Here is a 20,185-nt window from a genome sequence, read left to right on the forward strand (position 1 = left end):
TCATCTTGATTAGGCATAACTACTACCATTATAAATGACCCATTAAAAGCGTTCAATGTTGTGGATAAAAAAAAAAAAAAATAGATATAACAAAATGGGGCAAAAAATAGATATAACAAAATGGGACAAAATATAGATATAACAAAATGGGAAAAAATAGATATAATAAAATGGGACAAAAAATAAATATAACAAAATGGGAAAAAATAGATATAACAAAATGGGAAAAAATAGATATAATAAAATGGGAATGACAAAATGGAATAAAAAAAAAAAAAAAAAAAGGAATAACCCTTCAAGTGATGATCAATCTTTTTTATTTAATGTTAATCTTTTCACGGGATGAAAAACTATATTATTTAATTATACTTACCAAGTTGCAATAGTTTTGGCAAAAAAAAAAAAAAATTTTTTAACGAGAAAAATAGGCAAACAATGTTCATATTAAATTGACATGATGTTTTTGCCAATATCGTATAGCATTTGCAATTGAATGCATATATGCATAAATTTGAGTATGTATATATATATATATATACATGTATATATTTTTAAGTGCATAATTACAAGTACATACTATTTTGTATATGTACATATTTATATATAATTTCATCGCATATATACGTATGAACATAAAAATGCGCACAGTCGTAAGAGATAGTCCCCTTTCCTAGTTCGGAAGAAATTCCCATTAGCGAACAGAACAGCCATAAATAATAGAAAAAAAAAAAAAATTTTTTAAATATATCTTATATTAGAACGTTTAATGTATAGAAGCAAACACTTTGTATTATTATAGCTTTATAGTAATAGAGATTTTTCAAATTAATTTTTCTTTGAATAAAACAGTAAAAGGTTTTCACTTAAATTAATGTGCCACTTTATAAATGTTCGTAAGAAAAACATTTATAAATGATTGAAAGATATCATAGAATTAAACGAGGAATAAGATAGAGCTAAGGATACAAAAGAAGAATTAGAAAAGATTAATTTTTCTAGTAAATTTTAATGACTGTAGATGAAATTTATTTAATAATTAGTAATCTCGATTTTGAGGAAATTAATCAAGTTAAATAGTACAAAGGGGATAGCTAATAATATACGTGGAGCCGTTTTGTAGAAAGGTACATCAGAACAAGTAGTGATAGTACTAAAAGCAGTGGTAGTTGAAAGAACAGTAGCTACACGAATAGTGTAAGTTGTAGTGTTACTTGTAGGTGAACTTTTGACAGTACTCTTAACCAGTACTAGCATGAGTAGCGTGAGAACGCTTCCCATAAATGGGAAATTATTTAATGAGCATTAAAGAAAAGCTTGTGAACAGATACATTTAGACAGGATTGTAGTAGAGTTTATTTTGTCATAATATGAATACCCTTTTTGTGTGTTACAGAATAGCCTAATAAAATTTTACAGCAACAAATATATTTTTTTTTTCTTTCCGTTATTCCGTGTTGAATACTTGTACCAAAAGGCGCTTACAAATTCGGGCCATAAATAGCATTATATGTGCAGTGTTTATTACACACGCATTTGCACATACGTTTGCTTGTTCTTTTGCTTGCTCATTTGCTTGCTCATTTGCTTGCTCATTTGCTTGCTCATTTGCTTGCTCATTTGCTTGCTCATTTGCTTACACATTTACTTGCTCATTCGCGTAGTCATCCGTGTACATTTGCTCATATATATATGTGGGGTGTTCAATCCCCCTCCTGAAGAACTGCTACTACATATATATATGTACGTATGTGTGTATATATATATTTATTTATATATATATATATATATATGCATGTATTTTATTTTATTTTATTTTTTTTTTTTCCAACCCCTAATACAATATGCATAGCTGCGCAAGTAAAGGATACCAAACAATCTACGTTTCAAAAAAAATTATAGACTATAGATTATATTCACAAATAAGAACATGATGAAAAATAGCAAAAATAATTTATACAATTTTAACTCGGTAAAAATAGAACCCTTTGGAAAAGCCCCAGTGGGGTATGTACCAGGGAAGGGACGAGGGGTTACCGGTTTCTCTGGGGGTGTTAGTAGGGATGATACAACAGATGATAAGGACAAAAATGATTATTCTGATTTCAATTATGACGAATTTCATGGGTATTCAGAATCCTTATTTAAAGATACAGAATATGATGAAGAAGACAAAGAAGCTGATGATATATATGATAATATAGATGCTCGTATGGATGTTAGAAGAAAAACTAGAAGAGAAAATAAACTAAAGGAAGAAATATCAAAAATGAGAGCACAAAAACCAACGATTCAAGAACAGTTTAGTGACTTAAAAAAAAATCTAGCGAATGTTACTATAGAAGAATGGGAATCAATTCCTACAGTTTTAAATTATTCAAAACAGAAACAAAAGAAAGTACCTAAAAGTTATTTGCCAGCTCCCGATAGCCTTATTATGAATAGAATCAACGATTCGAACATGCACATGAATTATAACACGTCCTTATCCAATGGGCTTAAAACTCCTCTCGGTTTGTGGTACAAAACCCCACTGGGCATTCAAACCCCATTAGGGCTTCAAACCCCATTAGGACTACAAACTCCATTAGGGTTACGCTCCTCAACGGGGTTCCAAACCCCATTAGGGCTACAAACCCCCTTAGTGCTACGATCCTCATCCCTAGGTACCAGCACTCCCATAGGATTAGGAATGCAAACTCCATATATGAAAAGCTCGAGTAGTTTTGGGTTAGAAACGCCTATATATAATAGGAATGGAATGAAAGGTATTATGCCTTATAGCGGTTTGAATACGCCATTTACCTTATCAGGATATACAACTCCATTGAATGCTTCAAATATCAGTGGTTACAACACACCGCTGCTAAACAATGCTAACAAATTATCTCTTAATGATTTAGGGGAAGCAAGAGGAACAGTTTTATCCGTAAAGTTGGATGAACTTATAGACAGTGTAGAAGGACAGACAGTCATAGATCCTAAGGGGTACTTAACAAATTTGAATGCAAAAAGTTTAGTAAATGATGCAGATATAGCTGATATAAATAAAGCTAGATCATTGTTAAAATCTGTTATTAGTACAAACCCTAAGCATGGTCCAGGTTGGATAGCAGCAGCAAGAGTTGAAGAATTAGCTCAAAGGAAAGATAAAGCAAAAGAAATAATTATGAAAGGATGTATTGAGTGTTCAAAAAATGAGGATATATGGTTAGAGGCAGTACGATTAGAAGATAAACTTAGTGAAGCAAAAATAATATTAGCAAAAGCTATTAAGCATCTACCGACATCTGTTAAACTGTGGTTAGAAGCATATAAAAAAGAAAAGAATATAGATGATAAAAGAAAAGTTTTACGTAAAGCTATTGAATGTATACCCAATTCTGTGATATTATGGAAAGAAGCTATATCATTAGAAAATGAAAACAATGCGTATATTTTACTAAAAAGAGCAGTTGAGTGTATACCTCAGTGTATTGAAATGTGGATTGCTTTAGCACGTTTATGTAACTATAATGAAGCACAGAAGGTTTTAAACGAAGCAAGAAAAAAGATCCCAACGAGCGCAGAAATATGGATTAATGCATCTAAATTAGAAGAAAAGCAAGGGAATATTAACATGGTTGATATTATTATTAAAAGATGTATTGAAAATTTGACATCCAAAAATGTAATATTTGAAAGAGATAAATGGATAAAATTTGCTGAAGAATGTGAGAAATCCCATTTCCCTTATACATGTGAAGGCATTATTAGAAATACTATGAATATAGGTGTAGAAAATTTAAATAAAAAACGTATATACAAACAAGATGCACAGAATTGTATTAATAATAAATCATTTCATACTGCTAGAGTTATCTACAATGAAGCGTTAAAAAATTTTAAAACGAAAAAATCATTATGGTTAGCACTAGCTAATCTAGAATTAGCTTATGGGAAAAAAGAAAATGTAGATGAAGTGTTACAAAGAGCTGTTAAGAATTGTCCACAATCTAGTGTCCTATGGTTAATGTTAGCAAAGCAGAAATGGTTAAATAATGAAATAGATAAGGCTAGAGAAATTTTAGCAGAATCGTTTATGCACAATCAGAACACAGAAGTTATATCACTAGCAGCTATCAAATTAGAAAGAGAAAATAATGAATTTGACAGAGCAAGGTTTTTATTGAAAAAGTCAAGAGTACAATGTAATACGCCAAAAATATGGATGCAGTCTGTACAACTGGAAAGACTGTTAAGAAATTATAGTGAGGCTAAATACCTTGTACATGAAGCTTTAAAAATACATAAATATTTCGATAAATTGTATATGATTGCTGGTCAGATAGAACTAGAATATGAAATTTTTAAAGGGGAAGATAGTGATAAGAAGCAGATAAACAAAATAACTACCAACTCATTTGGTAGCAGTACCAATGTGGACATAACCATAACGAGTGGAAACAATCCTGGGGAAGATCTACACAGAGAAGAAAAAGCGGAACAGACGAATATAATTGAGCATGACTTCAACTCGCTTAGAAGTAACAACATCCCATATATAAACGCACAGAAAATATATGAACAAGGAATAAAGTATTGCCCTGGATCAATAAATCTATGGATTTGTGCTATTGACCTGCAGATGGAAAATAAAAACTATACATCAGCTAGGGCACTAGTTGAAAAGGCTAAAATCAAAATAAAGAGTATTAACTCAATAAAGAATAACAATTATGTTTTTAAAAATAAAGAAATTATCGAAAGTAGTGAACATCCATATGAAGAAGATATCAATAAAAATATTGAGGATACAAAAAATGCAAACTCGAATAGTACTAATTTAACTAATAATAAAAATGAGTTAGAGAAGAAAAACTCAGCAATAAATAACGCATCAGTTAAAATTATTGAAAATTATGACTTATTATGGTTAAAATTAATTGAAATAGAATTATGTTGTAATAATAAAAATATCAATCCTGTTATTTCAGAGGCTTTAAAGGAATGCCCTTCTTCAGGCATCATTTGGTCAAAAGCAATAGAACTAGAAAATAAGAATTTACAAAATAGCAAGTCAGTTAGTGCATTTAATAGCTGTGGAAATAATGCTTATGTAGTTCTAACAGTCGCTAAACTTTTTTGGATGAATTTTAAAATTCCAAAAGCTAGGAAATGGTTTTATAGAGTTATTAGTTTGAATCCCAATTTCGGCGATGGTTGGGCTACTTTCCTGGCCTTCGAGATTGACCAGCAGAACGAGATTAACCAGAAGGACATCATTAACAAGTGCATAAAGGCCGAGCCAAACAGAGGTACCTGCGCAGCTCCGTCATACGTGTTTTAGCATCTTCAGTGTTAGTATGTGCGGTGTTAGCATCTTCATTGTTAGTATGTGCGGTGTTAGCATATGCAGTGTTAGTATGTGCGGTGTTAGCATATGCAGTGTTAGTATGTGCGGTGTTAGCATATGCAGTGTTGGTGTATATGTGTGTTAGTATGTGTAGTGTTACTGAATAGTGTGTAGTGTATACGTGTATTAGTGTAAGGTTTATACTTTTGTTAGCTTGTGCATGTATGACTGAATATTTATTTGTTTGCGTGCTTTTCTATTTCTGCCATACAGGCTACATGTGGAACAGAATTACGAAACGGGTTGAAAACTGGAGATTGAAATACCCGCAAAAGTTGTATAAATATATTAAGGAGTTATTTCCGGAAGTGTTAAAAAAAAAAATATCGGAAAAAATTTGGCAAATTATTAGCGACGAAAACGTAGATGATCCGGTGTTTCAAAGTAGCTACGTGGAGACTGAGCCAGTGGACAACAAGGCAGAAGAAGTGACTGAAGAAGATAAGGGGGATGAACAGGGTGAAGAAGCTGACGCAGGAGGAGAAACAAAAATAGAAAGAATGGAGAAAAACGCAGAAACAGGAGGAAAGGTTGAAGACGTAGAAACTGCAGTACAAGGAGGAGAAGACGAAACAGGTGAACTGGGGGACGAAGAAGAAACGGGGAAAACGGGAGGAACAACAAGTGCGAGAAATATGGGAAAATCTCAGCCGAAGGAAAAAAAAGCTAAAAGCAAAAATGACGAAAAGAAAACAAATAAAAGAAAAGAGATGAGTAACAAAAACGAAGAAACGGATAAAACAGCTAGAAAAAAAAAAAAATAAATAAATTGTGACCTTTTATTTTTTATTTTATTTTATTTTTTTTCTATAAATGTAACGCACACATAGAGGGACTAACACTTATATGTATATGTAACCATATGTGTGTTAGTTTTTTTTCCTTTTTTTGATATTATATGGATATATAAATACGTACGTGCATGTAAATGAGTACGACTGTATAAATACGTATGTATTTATATATATATATATATATATACACATAATTATTTACAACAAAACAACCTTTAAAATATGTTTATTATTCCCAATTTTTTTTTAATTTTTTAGTTTTGCGATATAAAGGAACGCAAGCATCCCAACTGAACAGCTGCCTCAATTTTGTATGTTCACAAAATAATAAAACTAGATGAAATTTATTTGTGTTTATTTTAATTTTTTTTTTTTTTTTTACACTCAGTGGTTGATAATTGTACAATATATATATTTTCATAAATTTTTTAACGAATTTGTAAGTAGTTTAAACAAAATAGATACAAACATTAATTATTTTATACGCAGATATGACGAGCACACACATGTGCCTGCCTCATGAACGTACGCAACAACGACGTCTCTATACAATTTTTCAAAAAATGCATATCATTAAAAAGGAGCATGCTCATTAAAAAAAAGGAATTTCCTTAAAAGGAAGGAAAATCATTAAAAAAGCACAAGTTCATTGAAAAAAAGGAATTTCATTAAAATAAGAGAATCTCATTAAAAAAAAAAAGATATTAAAACAAACGAATGTAATTAAAAAAAAAATATGGTTACTTCAAAAATACTATTTTTTATTTAAAAAAAATTTATTTAAATTTTTTTTTTTTTCGTTGTTACGACTCCGTATTTAAAAGACGAGAATTATTGGTTATCATATTTGTATATTAAACGAATTTGCAAATAGGTTCTTTCCTTTTCAATAAATGTACATAGTTGTAGGCATGTTATCATCTTTTTTTTTTATTCGCTTAATTATAAGGAATGCTAATACATTAAACCACATACCACAATTAGATGAAATATGCACTTCATCAATCACCTTCCACCCCTTACTCTCTTTGTTTCTTTTTCTTTTTCATTTTCTTTTCTTTCTTTTTCATTTTCTTATTTTTCCTTTTACCCTTTTTATTCCTTTCTGCTTTTTTTTTTTTTACTGCTGCAATTTCTTTATCGTCCCCGTTTTTAGCTTTTTCTTCAGTTATTTTTCTTTTAATGTCAAGACTATCATCAATATTTGTACGTTCAACTTTTTCCTTTTTACATATTTCCTTCTCTCTTATTTTAACATGTTTTTTCTCCTTATAACTAATGGACCAATTTTTCTTCTGTTCCGATTCAAGTGATGAGAGTTTTTCATATTCTGTGTTTACCACAGTGCTACTCTTTTTTACAAAGATTGAATATTTAACATTTTCATTTTTTTCTTTCTCTATTTTGTTCTCACATATCCCATTTGCACTGTAACCATTCGTCTTACTACTGGAATAGAGGTCGCTAACAGACGAGGCTATTTTCTTCGCACAGTTATTGTACATATTTTCCCACCACATTCCGTTCTTATCATTTTCCTTGCTTTCTTCATAACCCAGCTATGTTCAAAACCAAACAAAAAAAAAGGAGAGTTGTAAAACTTAAAGCGTATGATATAAACGTAATACATAAACGTAAGACATAAGCGTAAAACATAGGCATAACAAATTGGCATAGCACTTAGCTGTCATACAAAGATGTAAAACATGCTGTGTGTAAATAAATAAACGGACAGTCATTTTGAAAAATAGTATATTCCACCTTGCGTATATTCTTTTTCTTTTTTTTTTTTCAAATTACCCCGTGCTCTCCATATTTTTTAATTTTCATAATACTGACATCGCCATTTTCGTGCTTGCCTAACCCCTTTCCTCTTAAAAAAAAAAAATTCAAAAAAATCAAAAAAATACGTAACAAAATATGTATTAAAAGAAGAGATGAAATTGTTTTTTATGTTTTACATACTAAATGCTATAATCTTTTCAAACATTTTAAAAAAGAAAAAAATAAATAAAAGAAAAAAAGTCTTTTTATGCAGAAGAAATATGAATATATACTTGTGAATAGGTAATTCGTTTTTCTCTTTATATTTTTTCCCTTATGCTTACTTTTCCCACCCAAATTTTTGGAGAATATAATAACCAAATTTTGATTCCACCGGTTTAGACTGATTTTCTAAATAAGCAAAAAAAAAAAAAAAAAAAAAAAAAAGAAAAAAGCTGACTTCCTTTTTAAGTACAAAACCTAATATATGCTTTTAATGAATACGTGTGTACATAGAGTACCTCATAAAATATATATCAGTTGAAATTGCACTTAATGGTGATAAGTGTTATTGATATATCAACAAAAAAAAACATTTCACAGATCATATTTTAAGGCAGCTAATAATTCTATTATATATGCAGGTACAATTTCATTTGGCATTTCTATCAAAACAGGAAACACCTAATTAGTCATTTATTACTTATCCGTTAATATTTGCTTTATTTATTCATTCACGTATTTATTTATACATTTGTTCACTTATTTATTCATTCATTTATTTATTTATTTTATTATTTTTTTGTACAAAACTTACGTATATCCCCTAATAGCTTTTCATAATACTTTTTCGACATGCTTTGTGGCAAAAGTTTTTCCCTTTAAGCACTAAATGGACTTACATACGTACATGCATAATACATACATATATGGAATGGTATTATGCATATAAAATATATTTATTTTTTGCATTACGGAAAGAAAAGAACCTTCTTTCAATTTTTACAAAATTAACGGAAAAATTTTAAAGAAAGAATTTACCTCATTTCAATAGGCATGTTATTCATTAAATTTAAAAGTACGTACTACCTTATTAAATTAAAATGGTAATGTGAAATTTGTAAAACCCCCTAATGCGAAAAAAACATTAATTTTGCTTGCCCCTTAATATTTTTCTTCATCATAATTACAGGGATATATATAAATAAATATAAATATATATATATGGTATGTTGTTAGCACGTAAGCGTGCGATATCCCTTTTGGTTTATCTGTTTTGTTGGATTTTTTTTTTTTTTTATTTGTTCACTTAAATGCAACTGTATACTTATATATATAAACCTAAGAAAGGTTATGTACTTTTTCTGCCTACGTTCGGGGGGTTATGTATAATTTCTTTGTTTTCTTTATTATTATTTAACGAAAAAATTTCTAAGCAATTTTCAAAAGGCTTTTTCTTTTTTTTTTTTTTTTTTTTGTTTTTTCTTTAAAAGGTGTTTTAACATGAAGTTATACACATGCACTAACACAAGAGATTGAAATGAGTATATATACATATATATATAATATGATGGTATTACATTGAAAAGAAATTTTTGAAGGAAACCATTTTCTCATTTACAAAATAAGCTATAACGTTATGGATACTATATATCACTTGCATAATTTTACACTTAAAAAATAAATATACATATAAACATGCATACGAATATATGAATATAAATATACATTTACATATTTGTTCATTCGTATTTTTATTTTACTAATATATATGGAGGCAATAGATGTTATTCATCCCCGTCTGTTTATATGCTTTAATATTTTTTATGGCTATATTAAAAAGTTTCCAGTAGTAAGCTATACGTATAATAATTTACAGTTATAAAATAACGGTAACATAATTTGGTATATATAAATAATATTTTTTTCCTTATGGAATATTAATATAACAAAAACAAAGCTAATTTGCATATATATATATATAATAACACCTTATGTGCAATTACGTTATGCATATTATAATTCATATATTTTTTATTTATTTATATATTTATTTATTCACATATTTATTTATTTATTCATATATTTATTTATTTATTCATATTTTATTTATTCATATATTTATTTATTTATTCATACATTTTTTATTTATTCATTTATTTTATTTTTATTTTATTCTTTTTTTTAATTAAAAAGAGAGAAAAGCACACAGAAAAGGAAGAGGAAATATATTTTTATTATAAAAAAATATAGAATAAACGAAAAGTTTGCAACTTTTAACACTAGTTTAAAAAGCACATATAGTTATAAACCTTTTTTTAATTTTTTTTTTCTAGGCTAATTAATTTTTTTAATGAATAAAGTGCATAAAAAAAAAAAAACAGTTACTAAAAATGAATATGTTATTAATACATATATAAATATATACGAATATATATATATATATATATATATATTATATATAAGATACGTATCATCTGTTTTATTACAGTAAAACCTAAATTTTATACTGCTTGTCGACTAACACAAAATAAATAATCCTTGTTAATCAAATAAGTCAAAGTGAAGTCAATATATTAAAGAAGCAGAAAAAAATACGTACTTGTGTATTATTTACTTATATATTATATACTTTTTAAAATATTATATACAAACACCTTTTTCTTCTTAAACATAAGAAAAAAATATTGTTAAAATAAAAAAGTTTGTTTATACTTCATAGCAGTGATATAACAGTCATTAAGACCAAATTTATAGTATGTAAAAATATTTATATATGCGTATAAAAAGTTACATGTATATAAAATTATACATATATATATATATATATAATTTATTTAAAATTATACAAAAGCAAAAAAAAAATTGTAATATATTTTTTAAAATAACATTGATATGCAATACTTTTTAAAGAAGTCGTCCTTTTCATGTATTTACTAAAATAAGCATCATTTTTTTTATATATAAAATTAAGCACTTTTAAAAAGTATTTAATCAAGTCAAATTTGAAAGATTTTCCATCAAAGGAGAAAAAGCAATTGGTCATATATATACATATATATATATATAAATATATATAAACATATAAATGTATTATATACATAAAAATATAAAAAAATATATAAATGTATATATATAAATATATATAAATAAATATATAAATCCAAAGCATACGATTTTATTTATATATTCATATATATGGTATATTAAAGTGTAATAGATTTATTGCATAATATGTAATATATAGTTATACATGCATATTTATATACATACATATTTATGTACATACATATTTGTATACATACATATTTATATACATACATATTTATATACATACATAATTATATACATACATAATTATATACATACATAATTATATACATACATAATTATATACATACATAATTATATACATACGCATATATATAAAGTTACGCAAGTTTTATACAATAGCTTATGAAACTCATTGTACATTTTTGTATTTTTTTTTTTTTTATTTTACTACCTATTTTAAGGGAAGAGTATATAGTATATATAATAATACCCTTTTTATTTATTTAAAAAAATTTTATATGTACCTTGAGAAAAAAGGAAAAAAGATAAGGAGTAAAAAAATATAATAAGATAATATAATACGTACAAAATAAGTATAAAACAATAGTAAGGATACACGTTAATATATAACTACGTAACACGTACGTAATAAGTACATAACAAGTATATAATAATTTTATATACGTATTATATTTGTTATATATTACGAGCATATAAATAAAAAATTATTTTATTTATTAAAAAATTTCAAAAAAAAATTAATTGAACATATAAAATGTTTATTAAATGAAAATGGATGTTATTAGAAGAAAGACTTAATTTTTACGAAAAATATTTAGTTGTGGAGAGATTTTCAATTTTCTTTCTTTTTTCTTTTTTTTTCCCCTTTTTATTCCTCATTATTTTTTTATAATCTGAAGGAGAATCGACGCTGATAACATTCGAGAGGAAAATCCCCCCAGGAATAACAAAGAATAATTCCACTACGAAAATATAACGATTTTCGAACATTTTTAAAAGTGTAGAGGTGTATACAAAAATATATGCATATATATTATATGTATTATATGCGTTATATATATTATAGGAAGAAATATATATTTCTAATTATCCATACAAGCGTATTATTTTATTTTTTCCCTATGGAATTCATTTTAAAGTGTAATGATAATACTGTTAATTGTGTAATGTAATCATTTTTACAAAAATAAAAAGTAATATATGTTTATTTATATACATATATAAGTACGTATAAATATATATATGTATACTGAACAAATTAACGAAGTATTTTTAAAATAAATACATCCATCATTAATACAAAATATAATAAAATATAATATAATATATACATATTTATGGAAATTACGTACTTTGCTCGTTTACACCTTCTTATACGCTATTACAACATATACGTATTAATTAGCTATTTGTGGTTGATCGATTTTTGGAAAAGAAATATTTTTATGATAATTTTACTAAATTAAGATTGTATTAATTGGTTACTATTACTACAAAGTATCAAAGAAGGAAACCGGTTTAAAATATTACGTAGAGCGAGATATATAGAGTATAAAATAAAGTAAAATAACAAGACATATAAAATAAAGGGGGGAAAATAAATAAATAAATAAATAAATAAATAAATAAATAAATAATAAATAAATAATAAATAATAAATAATAAATAAATAATAAATAATAAATAATAATAAATAATAAATAAATAATAAATAATAAATAATAAATAATAAATAATAAATAAAAAATAATAAATAAACAATAAATAATAAATAAATAATAATATAATAAAATTAAGGGGTTAATTTGAAGGGATAGAAAAAAAAAAAAAAAATGAGTTCTATTATTGAGGATAGCAAAATGGAAATGGATGCAAATAAAGAAAATGAGAATGTCAACAATAACGATAATAGTAATGCAAACAGTAATAGTATCACAAACAATGAAACCAATGAAAATAGTGAGAAAAATGTACACAATGACCATAGCGTAAATGAAAATAATTTTAACGATAACAATCTAAAGGATAAAAATACAACAAATGATTATAACGAGGAGGGTAAAGGTGACAACAATGATGAAAATTGTACGAACAGTAAAAATAATAACGATAGTCCAAAAATAGAAAATGAAGAAAGCAAGAGTAGCAATCGTTGGGCAGACATGTGTGAAGATTGTGATGCCCCTTTAGGTATTAATTTGTACATACAATATTTGTACACACAGGCATATATATAATACTTATATACGTATGTATATGTTTGAGGCTTTGTTTCATACCTGTAGTTTATGTGGTTTTTGAAAAATGTGTTAATATGTATACAGATATATGTACGTTTAAACATTTTAACCTTTATACATATGTATATTTATACATAAGTACATTTATATATGTATGTGTGTGTACATATATATTCTTATATATACACATATTCAATCTTTGCCCTTTTTACCATTTTCCTTTCAATCGTATTTTAGTCGATACGTACAATGATGACATTGATATGAAGAACAGAACTATGGAAAGTAATCATAATAGCATTGATATTAGTAGTAATATGAAGCAGAATTATTTTATTCCTCCAAAGAATGGTATATTTCATTTCAGTAATAGATGTTTTTTCTTTTTTTTTTTTTTTGCATGTATATATGTTTGTATTGATATCATTCGTGCTGTTTTGTTCGAAATATAGGTGTTTAACATATATTTTTATGCATATATATATGCATATATATATATATGCATATGTATATGTAAATATATATATATATATATATGTAGTTATGCGTGTTCCTTCATACGCGCGCAGATTTTTGTCCCCCTTGCTTCATATGTAGTATGTGTATAGTTGCGCGAATTGATTTGATATGTATGTCAGTTTGGGAATCATACGTTTCACTGTGCGATATATAGAAGATACTTATATTTTTTTGGCACACACACATTTACACACCCCTTCACGTATCATTTCATTAACCTTTTACAATTTTTTTTAATTAATTCACATATTAATTTTATCTTTTTTTTTTTTTTTTTTTTTTTTTTATTTTTGTTTATATTGTTTACACCATTTCACCTTTCCTGTTCAGCATGATATGTACATACCTTTTTTATTTCCCCGCAATGATACATATATATATATATATATGCTTTATTTTTTGACCTAATTTTTGCAGATATGTATAACAATTATTCGAGTAGCTACGAAATTTATATCCGTAATTTACATATAGATATAACAAAAGAAGAGATTTATAAAATGTTTGAAGGATATCGTATAAGGAGAATAAATATTTTGAACAAGAAAGGAAAAACTGCTGCGGCATATGTTGAGTTTGATAATGCAGAAGATATGAACAGATCATTAGAATTAAATGGAAAGATGATTTATTCAGGCAATAATACGAGTGAGCATGGTGCAATATCAGTAATAATTAATAAGGATAAAATGAAAGTATTTCATTTGAATCAAAAACAAAACAAATTTAAGAAAGTGATAAACAGAAATAATAATTTTGGTAATTTACGACAAGGAAATAATAATATGAACAGTTATAATAACAGTAGTAGCAATATGAACAATCTTAATAACAATAATAATAACAACGCGAACAACAGTAATAATAATGTGTTTTCAATGAATAATAATTCGTATTTTAGTGAAAATAATAAAAATATGAAAATGGATATGAAAGGCAATTCTATGAATAATAGTATCAATAATAATAACATGAACACTAATCATAATTACAGCCATATGAAAATGAACTATGTAAATAATCAACCAGGCATGAATATAAACAATATTAACAACAACAATAACAACAACAATAACAACAACAGTTTGCATATGAATCAGCAGAATAACAATGCTCATGTTTTAAACGATAAGATAAACCCTAGTGCAAATTTTAATTTTAAAAATATGAAATACCAGAGTAATAGTAGTAACAATAATAGTAACAGTAACAGTAATATTCATATTAATAATAGTAATATCGGTGCAAATAAAAATGCTGAAAATGTTGGCAGTGCCATAGGAACTAGCGGAACAGAACAAAGAAAAAAATTAGTTTTGAAAAAACGATCTGTACCATTAGATCAGAAAAGCTATGTAGTTAACCCAAACATATTTGGTGAAGCAAAACCGGTGGATACGAACCCTGATAAAATATTAGAAGAAAGTGTTTCAAAGGAAAAGGAAGGAAACAATGGGAATAATAGTGGGACCAATCATATGTTAGAAGAAGGTGAAAAGAGGTCAGAAAATAAGGAGGAAAATGAAAAGCAGAAAAAAGGATTAAACAACATGAGCAGTGCCAACGAGGCAACTAACAACATGACGAACAACTTGAGTAGCATGAACAGTGATAACAAAAGCTTGAACAGCCCCAATAAGAACATATTTAATTATAAAAAGAACACAAACACAGGGAGGAATTATAACAATTATAATAATTTTCAAAATACGAATAATGGTAAAAATAATTCGACAAAAAAAATATTTATGATGAATAAAAATAATGCGAACAATAGCAATAATAATAGTATGAAAAAAAATATGAACAGTTCTTCAGATAATAATAGTAGCAATATGTTAGGAAATAAAAATGTAAGTAATAATATGAACAATCCAAATCCTAATAACCTTAGTGGAGACATGAATAATAATATGAAAAGAATTAACCTAAATCAAAATTTTAAAAACATGGATATGAATAATAATAATAATAATAATGTGAATTCTTCTGCTTACAGTAGTAGTAATAATATGAAAAATATAAATTTGGATGAAAATAAAAAAAATATAAATGTAAGTGTTATTCATAATCAAATATATGAAAATAAAATGTATAACGCACATGTAGATGGAGATGGAAATAGTATGAATCAAGATTTAAAAAATGTAAATTATTTGAACACATGTCATAATAATAATACCATCAATGATGGGAAGGACGCCTTCGGAAATTTCAGAAATACGAATTTGAAGATGGAAAAGAAAACTAATCATGATAGTGGTAGTAATAACAATAATAGCAGTTTCACGGGAAAACAAAAGGATTACAACATTATTAAAAAGGATGATAAAGCGAATATTAAAAATATTATAATGAAAAACGTGAAGAGAGAAGATGGCAGTACGAATTACAATATTAGAAACGGTTCAAACAATAACAATAGCAATAGCGATAACCGTAATAATAGCAGTAGTACATATAGGAGCAACCTCATCTATCGAAATAATAATGATTCTCCTTCCAATTTTAGAACTGCAGTGGGTGCGGGAAAATTGAATTCTGATAATGAACTAGGTAAAGATGGTATAAATATGAGAAAGATGAATGATAACAGTAGTGGTAAAAAGAATGAAGAGCCATTCGAAAATATGAACAGGAATGTGAACGTAAAAGGGGAGAACTACAACGGTAATGACGATGGAAACATCAACAGTAATAGTAACATCAACAGTAATAGTAACATCAACAGTAATAGTAACAGTAACAGTAACAACCACAGTAATAGCAACAATAACAGTGGTAGCGCGTATAATTACAATATCGAAAATTTATATGATAACTCGTTGAAGTATGTGAAAAACGCAAATAACTCTAGCAAGGCAAAGAAGGTTATGTCTATTAAGACCGTTAAGGTTATAGCGACAGAAAAGAAAAATGATGAAGATAATGGAAACGAGGAATTAAAGGAAAAAAATAGCAAAGATGATGGAAATAATGAAGGAGGGGATGATAATAATATTAAGAGTGAGAGAAATAGTAAAGACGACAAATATTATTTGGATGAAAGAAAACTTGATAACAGTATTCTTAATAATAATAACGACTCTCAACGAAGTAATGATAATTATACATACGAAACAGAAAGTTCAGAAAATTGTAAAGATATTACTAGTACAAATTTAAAATCGACATTGTTACATACTAAAACTAAGAGAAAAATAAAAAAGAAAACGACAGATGAAGTTGAACAAAATGATCCAAATAATAATGTAAATGGAGATAACAATCAAAGTAATAATAATGCACAAGGAACAGGTAATAAAAAAATAGATATATTAATGAAACCTAATTTAAAAAAAGGAGAAAATATATGGGAAGCTAGGACACACTTACTAGTAGAACAGAAAGAAAACAGTCTACTTAATGATAAAGGCTCTCACTACAGTTCAAGAAAAAGTCGTTCACACTCAAATAAAGCTAGTCGTGGTAGTAGCAGAAGAAGAGATAGTAGCAGAAGAAGAGATAGTAGCAGAAGGAGAGATAGTAGTAGAAGAAGAGATAGTAGTAGAAGAAGGGACGACAGCAGGAGAAGAGACAGGCACAGTAGGAGATACGACAGGAGATCTGATAGGAGAGATGATCGACGTGATGACCGACGTGATGAGAGACGAGATGATCGACGTGATGACCGACGGGATGAGAGACGAGACGACCGACGGGATGAGCGACGAAATGATCGACGAGACCAAAGAAAAGACAGTAGTAGTAGTATCACGAAAAGGGATACATATAAAAAAAGAGAAGATTCAAAAAAGGCTGAAAGGGAAGACTCTTATGAGTATAGGAAGTATGGTAGTAGGAATTATGATAAGCATAGTAGTAGAAATAATAATAATTACGAAAGAAAACGAAATAGTAAATATAGTAGTACATCAGATAAAAAAAATTATGATAATAAGAGTTATATATCTGATGATAAAAGAAACCATAGGGATTCATATGATAAAGGGTATAGAAATTCGTATGACAGATTAAGTTATAAAGATAATTATGAAAAAAATAATAAAGATAATTATAGAGATAGCTATGATAGAAATAATAATTATTTGGATTATGATAAAATGGACAATAAATATTTTTCCAATAATTATAACTCAATGAGACATAAAAATTATAAACACCATAATTCTCATTCAAAAATGAATAATTATAATTATGCAAATAATTATAAATCTGCGAATTATTACAAATATTCCCCTAAAGGAACTTATTACAAAGAACCCAAAAATTCAACAAAACAAAATGATAAGGAAAAGACAGAAACAAAGACAGAAATTCAAGCCATTCCAAAAAAGGCAATAGTAACAACTGTTAATACCAATAACGTTTCTATTAAAAAAAATAGATACGAATGCTTGGGAGATGGAGATGAAAGCGATAAGTAGATAAAAAAAAAAAAAAAAAAATTGGAAAAAACTATTTGCCCTCCGTATCCAGGGACTAGGGGAAAAAGATATATTACCATTTTATATTATATAACGACCATTTGTTATCAGCAAGTAATGGTTACACTATTGCTGCGGTAAACATATTGTTTGCTGTATCATATTTTCAGTTGGCGCGAGCAAACAAAAAATATGGGAAGCGTTATAAAATTACAAAAAAATAACCTGCTTAAAATGAAGTAATAATGAAATTAAAATTTATTTATTTCTGCAATGTTAGAGATCACCACGAAAATAACAATAATATAAAAAAAAAAAAAAAAGAAATCTAAACATAAGCGACAAGATGTATGTGTACATGTGTATATATATATGTATAAACTGATACGTGTGTACATCTTGTATACACCTTTATGAAGATACGCGAATTTTGTGTTTTAGCAATGCACATGTTTATGTAATTTTATGGGCTTACAAATTTACATGCACAAGTCAGGTATTAATTTTTAAGAATATGCTTAATATAATTTTTTCCCTTTTTTTTTTTTTTTTTACTTACATATTTATGTATACAAAATAAATATAATATATATGTGTTTATGCCTACCTCAATGTTGTAACTATGAAGTTCTTGTTAACATGAAGGAACATACGTTTGTTTTTTTTTTTTATTAATCCATTTATTAGTTATTTATGTATTTATTTATCTTGCACATATTTACCATTTATTTATCATGTATTTATTTACCATTTATTTATCATGTATTTATTTACCATTTATTTATCATGTATTTATTTACCATATATTTATCATGTATTTATTTACCATTTATTTATGTTTTTCTGCCATTTTATGTAAAAAAAATTAACAAGTGTACATGCTACATGTATATTTTTTATATATGAAGATATGAGTATTCATATTATTATACCCTACTTATTTTTAATAGTAAATAGTGACACTGTAAAAAAAGGAATATAATTTAGCTTTAAAAAAAATATATTTGAATAATTTATTTTAATATTATATAAGTAGACCAATTAGTTTTTTGGTCCCATTGAGAGTTCATGAATTTATGTTTTATGTTAAACACAAGTGCATGAACACGCATACATGTATATATACTTATATATATATATAGTATACATGTATATAATACCTCTCTTGTACTATTATTTTGTATTTCTACAATCTTTCAGAAGTACACTGCGAATTTTTATTAAATAATATTGTACTTTAATCCAATTTACTTTTTATTTTTTTAATTCAATGTAATACATTTACGTACGTATATATATATATATATATATTTGTGCTTATAGTAATAATTAAAATAGCTATTTTTTTTTTTTTTTCCAACATCGTGCATATTTAAATAAACTGTTGTCCGTAAAAGAAAAGGAAAAAAATAAAACTAAATTAAATAAATTTAAAACAAATTAAAACAAGCGCAGTATTATAAATAATAAAAATAAAATAATGTTAAGAGACACACCATTATATTTCCAGAATAATCGTAAACCAGTTTATGTAACGCATGACTAATTTATATTTTCAGCAAAACTTCAGGCTTTTTTGGAGTTCTCATCAACCTAAGGAGCTGTAAACGTGCACATATATATATATATATATATGTACGTTCATACGTATGTATACACCTTTATACATGATATATGCGCATATAAAGGCCTTAAAAAGGAAGAAAGCCTTTTCTAATCTCGTAATACAAATTTTTCCAAAGTAAAAATAATATAACTTAATATTTAAGGAACGCATCGTTACGTATTTAATTATCGTGCTGTTTGTCCAAATATATGTACTCTGGTTTACATACGTTTGTATATCTATACACAAACATACACACATCAAACATACATATATATATATACCTATCTACATGTACGGCTAACTCCAAATGAGTATCTTTCGTTCCCCGCATAATGAAAAAGGAACATTTCACAAAGAGAACTAAA

General features: G+C 26.7%; 3 protein-coding genes across 3 annotated transcripts; 2 read left to right on the top strand and 1 right to left on the bottom strand.

Moving 5' to 3' along the window:
- Positions 1 to 1,927: 1,927 nt before the first annotated feature.
- MKS88_002701 (pre-mRNA-processing factor 6) lies at positions 1,928 to 6,156 on the top strand (the record flags this gene model as incomplete). Its single annotated transcript, XM_067215732.1, has 2 exons — positions 1,928 to 5,294; positions 5,606 to 6,156. 2 exons carry the CDS (start codon positions 1,928 to 1,930, stop codon positions 6,154 to 6,156), a joined length of 3,918 nt encoding a protein of 1,305 aa, XP_067073282.1.
- Positions 6,157 to 7,205: 1,049 nt separating this feature from the next.
- MKS88_002702 (G-patch domain-containing protein) lies at positions 7,206 to 8,807 on the bottom strand (the record flags this gene model as incomplete). The annotated part of the gene is made up of 4 exons (XM_067215733.1): positions 7,206 to 7,745; positions 7,987 to 8,059; positions 8,295 to 8,361; positions 8,768 to 8,807. 4 exons carry the CDS (start codon positions 8,805 to 8,807, stop codon positions 7,206 to 7,208), a joined length of 720 nt encoding a protein of 239 aa, XP_067073283.1.
- Positions 8,808 to 12,857: 4,050 nt separating this feature from the next.
- MKS88_002703 (RNA-binding protein) lies at positions 12,858 to 18,211 on the top strand (the record flags this gene model as incomplete). Its single annotated transcript, XM_067215734.1, has 3 exons — positions 12,858 to 13,215; positions 13,503 to 13,616; positions 14,202 to 18,211. 3 exons carry the CDS (start codon positions 12,858 to 12,860, stop codon positions 18,209 to 18,211), a joined length of 4,482 nt encoding a protein of 1,493 aa, XP_067073284.1.
- Positions 18,212 to 20,185: the final 1,974 nt, after the last annotated feature.

This window comes from Plasmodium brasilianum, chromosome 9 (genome assembly GCF_023973825.1).
Source record: "Plasmodium brasilianum strain Bolivian I chromosome 9, whole genome shotgun sequence".
NCBI classification, from domain to species: domain Eukaryota; phylum Apicomplexa; class Aconoidasida; order Haemosporida; family Plasmodiidae; genus Plasmodium; species Plasmodium brasilianum.